This window comes from Anomaloglossus baeobatrachus, chromosome 3 (assembly GCF_048569485.1).
Source record: "Anomaloglossus baeobatrachus isolate aAnoBae1 chromosome 3, aAnoBae1.hap1, whole genome shotgun sequence".
In the NCBI taxonomy this organism is placed as follows: Eukaryota; Metazoa; Chordata; class Amphibia; order Anura; family Aromobatidae; genus Anomaloglossus; species Anomaloglossus baeobatrachus.
The window spans coordinates 581594692-581609202 of NC_134355.1; the positions used below are offsets into that span (position 1 = coordinate 581594692).

Below are 14511 nucleotides of genomic sequence, written 5' to 3' on the forward strand. Positions count from 1 at the left end.
CTTTGCCGTGTAGACTGTGACAATTCATCTCATTATCATTAGCGGGTGGGATTTCCTGACATTTCTATTTTACAGTACTGTTTGCCGCCCCAGTTGTGTGTGTAAGGATGCTGCACGCCATCTATACCTGGTGACATTATCCAGCTACTGACACTTTTCCGTCCATTAATGTCCCTTCATTGTGAGTACAGTCTGGTGACCCATTGAATTATCATTGTTGTCTTAGGCCTCTTTCACATGTCAGTGATTCTGGGACGTATGTGCTAGTCTTTATATGTACCTGAATCACAGACATGCGCAGACCCATTATAATCAATGGGACTGCGCATACATCAGTGATTTTTAACTGACTGTGTTTCCGTGCGGCCATTTTTTTGTGGCATCACTGATGTCCCACGGGCCACACTAAGATGTGAACCGTGAAACACGTACCAGAAAAACACGGACATTGAAAATAAAAAGCATTTTTAACTCACCTTTTCCAGCGACGCTCTCTCTGGCCTCTGCTGGCTGCTCCTTCAGAGCCAGCTGCTTACTCTCATGCATATTCATGTATGAAGGCACAGCTGACCCGGAAGTAGCTGCAGCGGGGCCGGAAACACAGCAGAGCCGAAGAGTTCAACACCACGGACAGCAGGAGCAGGACAGGTGAGTATACGTCCATGTGCAATCACAGATGACGGATCACGTCTCCCGGATTACACATGGACAACCCACGTGTGCCGCGAATCACGGCACACGGAGGGACATATGCGTTTTTATCACATCAGTGGAAAACGTCTGTGTTTTTCAGTTATGCGTGAAACAGGCCTTACAGGACTGGGATCTGGATTAACACCTAGATGGAGTCCATAGTGCAGGAATTTACTCTGAGTCCTCAGGATACTTAAATCATGTACTCAAGCCAAAAAAAAAAATAAAAATCATATGATAGGTTAGGTTATCTACCTATGAAATAGTAAACAGATTGTGAGACTCATTGAACTTAATAGACGTGTGTGGGTTTTTTCACGGGTAATTTTTATAATTGGGAACACGGACTGATATGAATGATGACAATTACTGGAAAATGCTGGGGAATATGTTGGCGCTATATTAACAACAGAAAATGATTTGCAGCTGCCATAAAGCAAATACCATATAATCTTATCAATACGTTAAATGAGCCACTGCATCATCAATGGTGATCACCAAAAGTTGGGTGCTCGGTCTTTTGTACAGGGGTATAGGAGCTTGAACCTACTTGTCTGGTTCTTAAAATTGAATTTCTTGACCTCGAAACATAACTTATAGGAGAACAGTAAAGCTCCATTTAACTAATGTATATTTGTGTTAGCTCTTGTGTCATTGCTTACATTAACCTCAAACTGTCTAAGAATCCAAGGAGACGCTGTACCACACATTGAGAGTCAAAGGTTAAAGAAGAGTCCTCTACTGCTCCAAGACGCTGCTCAGTTAGGTAAGACGATGCATCAAGAAAATGAGCTGTGCATTCAGTAATACATATATCATTCCCTTCTTCTAGGAGCCAGCCATTGCGTTCTGTGAGATCAGGAGCATATGACCTTGGACAGCAGGGCGCTGCCGCACCTGAGCTATACAGCTAATTTATTTTCCTGGAAAATCGAAGCTTTTTATAGGCTTCTCGAGATAAACCAGCACCATCCATTTTTCGTGACTGTGTAAACACAAAATGTCATCTCACTTTGATTTATCAAATAAATTAGATTGCTTTGTCCATAATGTATTGCAACATATCTCCTGTTGGGTAAATCAATGCAATAGATTTTGCTTTGAGTCACGGTCACATCTTCTTCACACATGCATAACTGCCATCATTAGGCACTAAAAGGTGATGTAATTCCTGTATGATCATCAGCTAAGGTCTGTTTTGTTTTTCTTTTTTTTTACACATTATTGTACAGTGCCTACAAGTAGTATTCAACCCCCTGCAGATTTAGAAGGTTTGATAAGATGCAAATAAGTTAGAGCCTGCAAACTTCAAACAAGAGCAGGATTTATTAACAGATGCATAAATCTTACAAACCAACAAGTTATGTTGCTCAGTTAAATTTTAATAAATTTTCAACATAAAAGTGTGGGTCAATTATTATTCAACCCCTAGGTTTAATATTTTGTGGAATAACCCTTGTTTGCAATTGCAGCTAATAATAGTCTTTTATAAGACCTGATCAGGCCGGCACATGTCTCTGGAGTTATCCTGGCCCACTCCTCCATGCAGATCTTCTCCAAGTTATCTAGGTTCTTTGGGTGTCTCATGTGGACTTTAATCTTGAGCTCCTTCCACAAGTTTTCAATTGTTTTAAGGTCAGGAGACTAACTAGGCCACTGCAACACCTTGATTTTTTCCCCTCTTGAACCAGGCCTTGGTTTTCTTGGCTGTGTGCTTTGGGTCGTTGTCCTGTTGGAAGATGAAATGACGACCCATCTTAAGATCCTTGATGGAGGAGCGGAGGTTCTTGGCCAAAATCTCCAGGTAGGCCGTGCTATCCATCTTCCCATGGATGCGGACCAGATGGCCAGGCCCCTTGGCTGAGAAACAGCCCCACAGCATGATGCTGCCACCACCATGCTTGACTGTAGGGATGGTATTCTTGGGGTCATATGCAGTGCCATCCAGTTTCCAAACGTCACATGTGTGGTTGGCACCAAAGATCTCGATCTTGGTCTCATCAGACCAGAGAACCTTGAACCAGTCTGTCTCAGAGTCCTCCAAGTGATCATGAGCAAACTGTAGACGAGCCTTGACATGACGCTTTGAAAGTAAAGGTACCTTACGGGCTCGTCTGGAACGGAGACCATTGCGGTGGAGTACGTTACTTATGGTATTGACTGAAACCAATGTCCCCACTGCCATGAGATCTTCCCGGAGCTCCTTCCTTGTTGTCCTTGGGTTAGCCTTGACTCTTCGGACAAGCCTGGCCTCGGCACGGGTGGAAACTTTCAAAGGCTGTCCAGGCTGTGGAAGGCTAACAGTAGTTCCATAAGCCTTCCACTTCCGGATGATGCTCCCAACAGTGGAGACAGGTAGGCCCAACTCCTTGGAAAGGGTTTTGTACCCCTTGCCAGCCTTGTGACCCTCCACGATCTTGTCTCTGATGACCTTGGAATGCTCCTTTGTCTTTCCCATGTTGACCAAGTATGAGTGCTGTTCACAAGTTTGGGGAGGGTCTTAATTAGTCAGAAAAGGGTGGAAAAAGAGATAATTAATCCAAACATGTGAAGCTCATTGTTCTTTGTGCCTGAAATACTTCTTAATACTTTAGGGGAACCAAACAGAATTCTTGTGGTTTGAGGGGTTGAATAATAAATGACCCTCTGAATAAACTTTTCACAATTTAAAAAAAAAAGAAATAACATTCTTTATTGCTGCAGTGCATTTCACACTTCCAGGCTGATCTACAGTCCAAATGTCACAATGCCAAGTTAATTCCGAATGTGTAAACCTGCTAAATCTGCAGGGGGTTGAATACTACTTGTAGGCACTGTATGTGTACGAGCAACTTAGGGGGTACTCAAGTTGGAAAATTATCTTGCCGATCGTTGAGGGTCCGACCGCTGGGCACTGTGTTTGGTTGGTCTTTGGCACTCCCATAAGAATGTATGGAGCCGCAGTGTGCTCGATCCACCTCTGCTCCATTCACATGGGGCTGTTCAGAATTACAGTCATCATGATTGGTGTAAATCCCAGCAAACAATCATGGTATAATGGCTTCCCCTCCCCATCTTTGGCCTCTTCATGGTATAATGCCTCCATCCTGGGCCTCTTCATGGCATAATACTTTCCCCCCATACTGGGCTTCTTCGTGATATAATGCCCCATCATGGGCTCCTTCATGGTATAATGCTCCCCCCCTCATCCTGGGCACTTCATTGGTATATTTCCCCAACATCCTGGGCGTCTTCAAGGCATAATACTTCCCTTCAATTCTGGGCCTCTTTATGGTATAATGCCTCCCATCCTGGGCTCCATCATGGTATAATGATTCTCCCCCATTTTATGTATCTTTAAGGCATAATGTCCCCCATCCTGGGCTCCTTCGTGGTATAATGCTTTCCCCCGATTCTGGGCCTCTTAATGGTATAATGCCCCATCATGGCCTCCTTCATGGTATAATGCCCCCCCCATCCTGGGCACTTTCATGGTATAATGCTTCTCCCCCATCCTGGGCGTCTTCATGGCATAACACTTCCCTCCCATTCTGGGCCTCTTCATGGTATAATGTCCCCCATCCTGGGCCCCTTCATGGTATAATGGTATCATGTCCCCCATCCGGGGCCCCTTGATAGCATAATGTCCCCTATCCTGAGCCCCTTCATGGTAAATGCCCCTCCCCATATCTTGGGCACCTTCATGGTATAATGCCTCCCTTCATCCTGAGCTTCTTAATGGTGTAATGACCCCATCCTGGGCACCTTAATGGTATAAAGATAATGCCACCCCCGATCCTGGGCCCCTTCATGGTAAAATGGTATAATGTCCCCCATCCTGGGCCCCTTGATAGCATAATGTCCCCCATCCGGGGCACATTTCGGAAATAATGTTCCCTGTTCTATTCTTATCCAACACATTTAAAAAAATATTCTTCTTACTTTCCTCCACTCTCATGCTCCATGGCATCTTCTTCTATAGCCGGCGCAACAGCTGATTTCGGCTTACCCATCATGGTGCATGACATTACTGCCAAGCACTACCTTGATGGACATGCCGACATCAGCTGACAGCCTCTAATTGGCTGGCGGCATGTATTCCAGTGCAGGAAGCCGGGAGGTCTCTGTGCTGCAATTCATTTTAATTGGATATTCGTCTGAGGTCACACATCTAGCTGAAATAGGCGCCATTGTCAACAGGGCCCCCTCCATGTCTGGACCCCAACTTTTTTTCCGGCAATCAAACATAATGAGCTTTTCTAACAGAAACTGCAACTTTTTTTTTTATTCTGTAGCATTTTTTGCTAGTATATTGTTAATATTTTTGTTTTAATTTTCTGTAAACTTTCTGGAGCATGTTTGTGGCATTTGACAACTATAGGCCATGGCCACCACCAGTGAGCTTTTATATACAGCATTCTAGAATACTGTATATAACAGCCCAGGCTGTGCTGTATAACGTAAAAAACACCTTTATTATATTCACCTAAGGGACAGTCTGCTCCGATGGGCATTGCTGCTCTCCGATCCAGCACTTCCTCTATAAAGCAATCACCGTCCTCCTTCTTCTGACTTTTTCTGAAGCCCGTGAACATGACGCATCCTACGTCATGCACACTAGCCGGCATTGAGGTCCTGCGCAGGCGCACTTTGATCTGCTTTGCTCAGGGCAGATAAAAGTGTAGTAGTGCACCTGCGTGGGCGGTCTTTAACCTTTCCTCACGCCTGCGCATTACAGTACTTTGATCAGCCCTTAGCAGAGCAGATAAAAGTGCGCCTGTGCAGAACCCCAATGTCGGCCTGTGGGGCTGCGTAGAAGGAAAACTGATCACAGCACAGACGAGGCACTGGACCAAAGAGCAGCGACACCCATCGGATCGCCCCTTAGGTGAGTATTATAAAAGTGTTTTTTACGTTATCCAGCATGGCCTGGGCACTTATATATGTCGCGGGCGGAGGAGGGGACGCTGCGCTCTCCCACTGCTCGGGTCCGGCCGCCGCTGCTGCTGCGGCTGCTGCTGCTCGGTGGCTCGAGCGATGGGCCGGATCCCGGGGACTCGAGCGGCGCTCCTCGCCCGTGAGTGAAAAGGGGATTGGTTTTGGGGATTTATTGTCCGTGACGCCACCCACGGTTGTGGTGATTTTTGATAGCACCACCGCTGCTCTGTATGGGGATCCCGGGAGCGGTGACAGGGAGCAGCAAAGTTGTTAGTTCTCCCCTCCGTGGGTAGGGGGTGGTTGTCCCGGGGCCCAGTGATGAGGTGGAGGATGAGGGATGGCAGGGCCGGTGCAGGGCTTGGTGAGGTGCAGGGTCGCGGGGGCAGCGCTGTGCCTCATGGCACGGTGGTACTCACTCAGCCTGAGATGATGACACAGTTCTCGGTAAAACACACGGCTGGAAAGACGGTTCCCACGGACGGCTGCTGTTGCTTTTCCCCGGTAGTTAACGGTGACTGTCTCTTTCCCTGCACCTATGTTCAATGTTGGTAGCGATGGATTCCCACCAGTATCCCGCTCCCCGACTTGGATATGGGCCGGAGGAGCCCCTCTTTGCCCGCAGGCGCTGGCCCTGAGAAACTGGTGCCTTGGCGGTGGCGGTGTCTCTCTCATACGGTTGGACTGTTGCTTTCAATCGGGACTTAGTTGTTTGGAGACCCGGAGGTCCCCTTCACTGACGAATTTGGCAAATTCACGGCGACTCCTAGCCTTGCCGGGATCCGAAAGACCTCTGCCACTGGTGCTGGCTTCTCCTTGTGTACCGGTCCGGTACCGCCGGGCCACCACCCATCCGTGGTCCTTACGGTAACTCCGATAGGCCACTCCTGCAGACGGTCACCGCCGTCTGCTAACCTTGCTGTCTCTGTCCGGGGCACACACCCGGACCAACTTCAGGCTCTTAAGCTATCACTTTTTCCTCTCCACTTTCACTACACAACTGCTCTCTTTCCTCTCCAAAACTGAACTGCCTGGTTTTCCCGCCTCCAGGACTGTGTACTCCTTGGTGGGTGGAGACCAACCGCCTGGCTCCACCCCCTGGTGTGGACATCAGCCCCTGGAGGAAGGCAACAAGGATTTCAGGTCTAGCTCAGGTGTACCTAACCGGGGTGTAGGGTGTGGTGATGTTATTACCTGTGACCCCTGGCTTGCCCAGGGCGTCACATTCCCCCTTAGCAAAATGCAGACCGTCCGCGGGCTGCCCGTCCAACACCGGTTTTATTTTTCTGAAAAAGATAAGAAAACAATACAAGTAGAAGAGCATCATCCCACAACGGGAGGCACTTTTCTTAAACGTTACGGTAACGGTTTCAAACGGTTACGGCTTCCGCTCTCTCCCACCCAAGTAACCTGGCCCTATGCTGCCCCTGAGAAACAGGCAGCACCCCTTGACCCCAGTCCAGCACCAAGTTACCCGAGCGGGATCTGTCCTTCCCCTCCGGAGGATAGCCACCGGTTCTGGTGGTGGCTGGGCCCCAGCCTGCTCCACTGCGGGCCCTCCCTCCAACCTGCCTCTCCGGAGGCGGTAACGGTAAGCTGCAACAAAACATATTTATTTACATTCCACAAGTTTGTGGTTGCCCTGCAAGTTCTCAGGCATGTTCATAGACGTTTCTATGCAAAACTGTAGACGGTCCCCAAGGGGACAACAATGCCGGCAACGGCCGGTTCCAAATCACGGTTCAATCAGGTGAGGCTTCGGTAATCATTTTCATTTTTCAAAAACTTTTCAAAACTTTAAACACTTTTAACATACACTGGTGGTCCCAACGGGGACGGTGACAACGGTGCTCCGCTGCCATCACTCAGAGTCCTCGGCATCAACTGAGGGAGGGGGTGCGGTGCTCACACGGGCCTCCTGGCTGCCCCTTAGCTTTCGCATCCAGCGCAAACCACCCCCTCTCCCCACAGTGCCGGGTGTACTGAACCAAGTTGCCCGCCATCAGGTTACGACCGGGGTGCTCCTCTGGCAGGTGAGCATTAACATCCCGCCGGGCTATGAAAACTTCGGCCTCCAGGCCCGGTTCATATATGAATCCATAGCCCCGGCGGACATCAAACCGCCTCACCTGCCCCTCATACAGCGGGCCCCTGACATGGAAGGTCGCTTGTCTCAGGCTCTTCTTCTCCCGTATCGTACGGGCCACCATCTCCGCCTTCCTTATTTCCCTCTCCTCGATTTCCAGGCCCAACGGTACCGGCTCTATGTCCCAGTACGGCGCTGCTGCGAGCTCCGGCGCATGGGTCGGGCCCCGCGAGACCTTTTGGACACTGCCCACTACTGGTGATCTGGACGGCAGGTCCCGCGGTGACTTGGCCTTGGACGCCACCTTACAGCGGCAACCCGGCGCAACCTCAGCCGAGGTGTGGGGGATGGGCACAGGGGCTTTCCTCTGCTGGGCCTTCGGCACGGAGCGGGCTGTCGGCTCCGGCTCGGGGGATTTCTCGGCGGACGCCTCCGGTTCAGGCTTCAGGGCTTTCCACGGCAGCACCTCCAGTCGGCTCTGGGCTCCGGCTACAGGTCGGCCCGCCGGGGCGGGCATGCTGGGTATCGCTACCGGTTGCGGTGGTAGCGGGCCTACTGGCGGGGTCATGGCTTCCGGGACGGGTGGCGAGGGAGGCAGCAGGCTGAGAGGGTTTAGACCGGGTCCCGCAGCCGCGATGACCGGCCCTTCAAGGGCATCGGGGCGTGGGTCACTCACCCTCCCTTCCGCAGCTTCCTTTTCGTGTCTCCGCACGGCTGCTATGACCTCCGCCATGCCGGTCTCCCACTCCTCCATGAGGAGCTGCATTTTGACCTGCAGCCTCTGGTAGAGCTGCGCGGTCCGGATCTCCACCCACGCCGCGGTTCCAGGCGCGGGGGCTACGGTGCTTCAGGACGGCATCCACATGTTGCTGGCGGCCTCTCCCAGGAACAAGATGGCTGCAGAGTCCTAGCGCCCTTGCTTTTATAGCCGCGGCTACATGCGCTCAGTCACCATTTCGTCCCCCTTAGCCTCTTTCCGACCCCTCCTCTATCGGGGCGGGGTTTTGGCCTTCGCGCCTCCACTACTCGAGAAGACGCTCGAGCGGGAACTTTTCGTGCCAAAGATGGCGGCTTCTGAAATTTTTCGGCCGGACACCTCCGGCGGTAACAAGGCGCACCTCTACCCAACGGCAGAGCGGTAAGATCCTGTTCGTGACGCCAAGTTGTCGCGGGCGGAGGAGGGGACGCTGCGCTCTCCCACTGCTCGGGTCCGGCCGCCACTGCTGCTGCGGCTGCTGCTGCCCGGTGGCTAGAGCGATGGGCCGGATCCCGGGGACTCGAGCGGCGCTCCTCGCCCGTGAGTGAAAAGGGGATTGGTTTTGGGGATTTATTGTCCGTGACGCCACCCACGGTTGTGGTGATTTTTGATAGCACCACCGCTGCTCTGTATGGGGATCCCGGGAGCGGTGAGAGGGAGCAGCAAAGTTGTTAGTTCTCCCCTCCGTGGGTAGGGGGTGGTTGTCCCGGGGCCCAGTGATGAGGTGGAGGATGAGGGATGGCAGGGCCGGTGCAGGGCTTGGTGAGGTGCAGGGTCGCGGGGGCAGCGCTGTGCCTCACGGCACGGTGGTACTCACTCAGCCTGAGACGATGACACAGTTCTCGGTAAAACACACGGCTGGAAAGATGGTTCCCACGGACGGCTGCTGTTGCTTTTCACCGGTAGTTAACGGTGAATGTCTCTTTCCCTGCACCTATGTTCAATGTTTGTAGCGATGGATTCCCACCGGTAACCCGCTCCCCGACTTGGATATGGGCCGGAGGAGCCCCTCTTTGCCCGCAGGCGCTGGCCCTGAGAAACTGGTGCCTTGGTGGTGGCGGTGTCTCTCTCATACGGTTGGACTGTTGCCTTCAATCGGGACTTAGTTGTTTGGAGACCCGGAGGTCCCCTTCACTGACGGATTTGGCAAATTCACGGCGACTCCTAGCCTTGCCGGGATCCGAAAGGCCCCTGCCACTGGTGCTGGCTTCTCCTTGTGTACCGGTCCGGTACCGCCGGGCCACCACCCGTCCGCGGTCCTTACGGTAACTCCGATAGGCCACTCCTGCAGACGGTCACCGCCGTCTGCTAACCTTGCTGTCTCGGTCCGGGGCACACACTCGGACCAACTTCAGGCTCTTAAGCTGTCACTTTTCCCTCTCCACTTTCACTACACAACTGCTCTCTTTCCTCTCCAAAACTGAACTGCCTAGTTTTCCCGCCTCCAGGACTGTGTACTCCTTGGTGGGTGGAGACCAACCGCCTGGCTCCACCCCCTGGTGTGGACATCAGCCCCTGGAGGAAGGCAACAAGGATTTCAGGTCTAGCTCAGGTGTACCTAACCGGGGTGTAGGGTGTGGTGATGTTATTACCTGTGACCCCTGGCTTGCCCAGGGCGTCACATATACACTATTCTGGAATGCTGTATATAAGAGCTCAGTGGTGGTGGCCACAGCTTATAGTCACCAAATCTGGTGACAAGTTCCATTTAAAAAATACTCTAGTCCCTGAACATATGTACAGCAAGTTGTTTTTCTATAGAAATATATAAGAAGATTCTTTTTAGTGTTTTATGAGTGCTTTTTTTTGGGCAGACTCAAAAAAAGACCATCACAATCTCATTGCATTTTATTCTATTTGTAGAACTGTAGGAAGACGTTAGTCTTAGGTTGGGTTGACAAGATCATATTTTTTCCATCCAAGAAAAACTGTCCGTTTATGCTAATCAGATTCTGATCAGTGTGGAGCACTGTGAATCAGCGGCCAAACCTAAAATAACACAACAAGGTCACATTCAGTAGACGGATGTCAATAAATGTCCATACCTTTTGTCTGCAAGATCTGTCTTATTTCCCACCAGCATTATGATGACATCACTTCCTCGCTCTGTTCTGACATCATCAATCCATTTGGATGTTTGGTGGAAGGAATTCAAATCTATAAAACAATCATATATATATATCCGAATTAACACAAAGTGATTCGAAGGGAGCTTTGCTATTGAGCTTGAAAGCACTGCCCTTAAAGGGAACCTACCAGGTCCCTTATGTACTACAACCCAGCAGCATTATTCATACCTGTATGCCCAAATTCCGTGCTGAACCAGCCCTGTATAATGCTATTCACCAACATGAATGTTTAAAAAAATGACTTTCCCTATGCTAATTGACTAGTTGATGAGTCGTTAGTTCCCTAGACTAGTCTGCCCTCTTTTCATGTTATCATGCTGCTGTGGGTGTGATAACATAATTTCCACTAGCTGGTGTCACCGCCAGCCCGTGTCAGTGCACCTTTGAAGCTGGGTGGATGCTTCCTGGCTTCATAGGGTGCACAGCTCATAACGGTAAATTCAGAAGATGTGTATCTGAGCCATCTTCTGAACTTCCGGTTATGGGCAGTGCACCTAAGGAAGCATCAACCCTTCTTCTGAGATGCACTGATGTGACTGAAATGAGCCACGTACGTGAGCGAGATTTCCATTAGCTGGTGTGAACCTGGATAATGGAAATTATATTGTCACACCCACAGGGACATGATAACACGGAAAGAGGGCTAACTAGTCAGGGGAACTAACGCCCCTGCGAAATGTCAAGGTGCTAATTAGCAAGTGAAAGCAAGGTTTTTAACTATTTTTTTTAAACATTCATATTAGTGAATAGTGTTTTACAGGGCTGGTTAGGAGGGAATTTGGGCATACAGGTATGAATGCTGCTGGGTTGGAGAACATAAGGGACCTGACAGGTTCTCCTTAAGCTGCTACTCGTAGCAGCAGAGTGCACAAAGTTCAGGGACAGCGGCACAACAATGGAACTGACTGGCACTGTCATTACATTAGGCGCTACTGCCCCTAGCAATCAGAAAGTTAGGAAGGATAATGGGTGGTGCACGTCTCAGGGGTGGGTGGGTCCCCCGGTTTCACTGCTTATCACAGCCCAGCATCACACCTGCATGCAACACTCTGCAGTGAAGGAGAGAGCACAAGAGATGCTGCGCTGTGATGGGTGGTGAAAGGCCACCCGCACCCCAGTCACTCAGGAAGACTGCGGCCCACCTCAGTTGACATGACATCACTGGACATCAGAGGTCACGGAGTCCGGGGGGGGGGGGGGCTGGATGACCGGCCCGCAATAGCGCCTCTCACAGGCACTATTGTCAACACAGGGTATTTGAGAGAAACCTTGTTTCTCAACATAATATCGATGTGGCCAGTAATAAAAAGAGGTGAACCTGTACCGCCCCCATGGAAGCAGCCGAGCTGCTCAGATCCGGGTTTTCTGTGGCTCGAGGGTCTCCGGACCCGGGGGTCGTGCAGCCACTCAAATAAAAGGGGGTATTTACAGGGGAGTTGATGTATAGTTCGTGACGCCACCCATGGTGTATGGTAAATTGGGGAGTACCGCCACTGCCGCTGGGAGTACCTGGGGTGATGGAGTGGGGCAGCAAGGTGTTGTAACCCTCCACGGGTAGGGGGGATGCCCCGGGACTCGGTGAGGGGGTGCCATGGGGTGCAGGGGTCACTCTTGTACTCACTCACTTCATAAGCAGATGCTGACAACCGGGTAAACCAAGTCTCTGGGTACTGCTGCCGCTGAGGGGAGCTTGTCCGGGTCCCGTCCCCAATGGTGCTGCCTGGTGATCCGTGACCTGCCTCCTGGCACTTAGTTTGACTTCAACTTGTGGGTCCGGTAGCATGGAACTAGCCGGGCCCCGCTCCCTACTATGGCTAAGTATGGGAGCTTGCTCTCAGGGCCCATGCTTGGGATTTTCTGGACCGTTTAGGATTTGGAAAGTCCTATCCCCCCTCGTTGCGCTAATGCCCCGATTCTGAAGCGGATGGGAACAGATCATAAAGGCACCGTTCTCCTCAGGTGAATTTTCAGGTTGCCTGAAGCTACTCCCCGACCTAGCGTCCGTGTACCCCGTCGTGCCTTCGGTCCCAGACCGGTGATGGTGGTAGGCTGCCGGCTGTCCTCCTCGACAGGTCCGAGCACCTCGCCACAATCCCCTGCGATCGGGGGTCCGACTCCTCTAGGCCCAGACCACCATCTGCAACCTAGACAGTACTTCAGGAGTCACCACTCCCGACTTCCTCTGAGCTCCTCACAGCTTGAGGGCTACTTCCCAACCTCTCTCCTCTACACACACTGACTGACTATGTGACGCCCTGGACTAGCCAGGTAGTCACAGTTAGACCCCCGCACAACACCTGTACCACTAAAAAGGAGTCATCAGCCAACCACAAAAACCCTAGTCACCTCCATCGGTGCTTAATGGACACACCAGGGGGCGGAGCCAGGCAGTTGGCCACGCCCACCGAGGAGTTCAGAGGGCCTGAGGCAGGAAACACAGTTGAGTTTAGTCAGATCAGTTTGAGTGTTGAGGAGTGAGTAGGTGAGGCCTGTGAGACAGGCCGGTGACAGTCTGACAGGTGTGAGGGTCGTAGCCCGAGCACCTTGGCTAGGAGGCAAGCGGTGGCCTCAGCCAGCAGGAGCCGGGAAGACGGCTCGGTGGAACCGTGGTGGACCGGGACAGGGTAGTGGCCCGCCGGTACCGACCCGGGGAACCGACTCGGAAATCGGAGCACATAGGGGGGTACTCAGACCCTGAAACGAGGTCCAGAATCCACTGGACTGAGTTAATTATCTGATTGCGGTCTGGACTATAGGTCCTTTCCCACCCAAGTCCCGACTGAAGACAACAGCCCACCGAGGGGGATAGAAAGCCACCACACAGGCAGAGAGATCCCACGGGCCAGTGTCTGCGGGCAAAATGGCTCTCTCGACATATACAAAGCCGGGGAGCGGACTCCCGTCGCTGAAGCGCAGGCAGTCTACAGCTACACAACACGGTGCAGGAGAAAGGCAGAGACCACCATGCAGGTGGGGGACTTGACCGCAGCCGGCTACGGGCACCGACCACCATCAACTTGGTTTACCAGTGACTTGTTTGTGTCAATAACAGTGAGTACAACAGTGACGTCCGGCCGCGCACATCGCCCTGCACCACCCAGCTATCTCCAACGGGTCCCGGGGTCATCATCCCTGCCCACGGAGGGGTTAACATCTGGCTGCACTACCATCTCCCCCGAGTATCCCGTAACTGCAGCGGTGGTGTCTACCTTCACCACGTCCCCTGGGTGGCGTCACGAACTCAAGCGCAGCTCCGGCCGTGCACCTACCTAACCCCCCCACCGAAAGCGCCAGCATCCCCTTTCAGAGCAAAGTGACCCCAGATCCGGAGGCGCTCGAGCCACCCACCAACGAGCCCGGATCCGAGCAGCTCGGCTGCGGCCGAGCGCGGGGCGGTACAACTACACTCCTCACTTCCCCTCCCTGACCCCCCAAACCCTCCAGGTGGGCGACTCTATTCCACTCAAGCCGTCCACTGGTGTGACTGGTGGGTGTGGTGCAGGGTGTATCTAGGATTTGATTTGCTGTTGGAGGCAACACCATTTAGTTACGGACCCAGAACCAAGAGGGAGGCGGAATATTGCACGGAAGGGCAGTTTGTGCAGTACCCTGTGACAACCTGATAGTCCAGGGGCGTCACAAACCTCCTTCAATTGCTGCTGCTAAAATGATTCTAGAACAGTTTTTTTCCTCATCTGTGCCCGTCCGATCCAAAGTTATTCTTCCTGAGAATATTAGTGCACAATTTCCCTTCACCAACTGGGCACACATTACAGAAAAAACGCATGCCCACAGAAAAGGTAAGTGGTATATGCAAGGACAATTGGAGGAAGTACTCAGTTTAGCACCACCTCAACGTTTTTGTTTTCTTTTATTTCAGTGCTGGAGTTGTGCTATAAGGGCTCTTTTCCACTTGCATACAGCTTCTGATG

At 51.7% G+C, this 14511-nt stretch overlaps 1 protein-coding gene across 1 annotated transcript in view; it reads right to left on the minus strand.

Annotated features, from left to right (window-relative positions):
- The window catches only part of RAB6B (RAB6B, member RAS oncogene family), a 121272-nt gene that overhangs the window by 22414 nt on the left and 84347 nt on the right, over positions 1–14511 (minus strand). The window contains exon 5 of the mRNA XM_075340999.1: positions 10496–10607. Within this exon, the coding sequence (XP_075197114.1) occupies positions 10496–10607 (112 nt within the window). The remainder of the gene's footprint in view (positions 1–10495; positions 10608–14511) is intronic.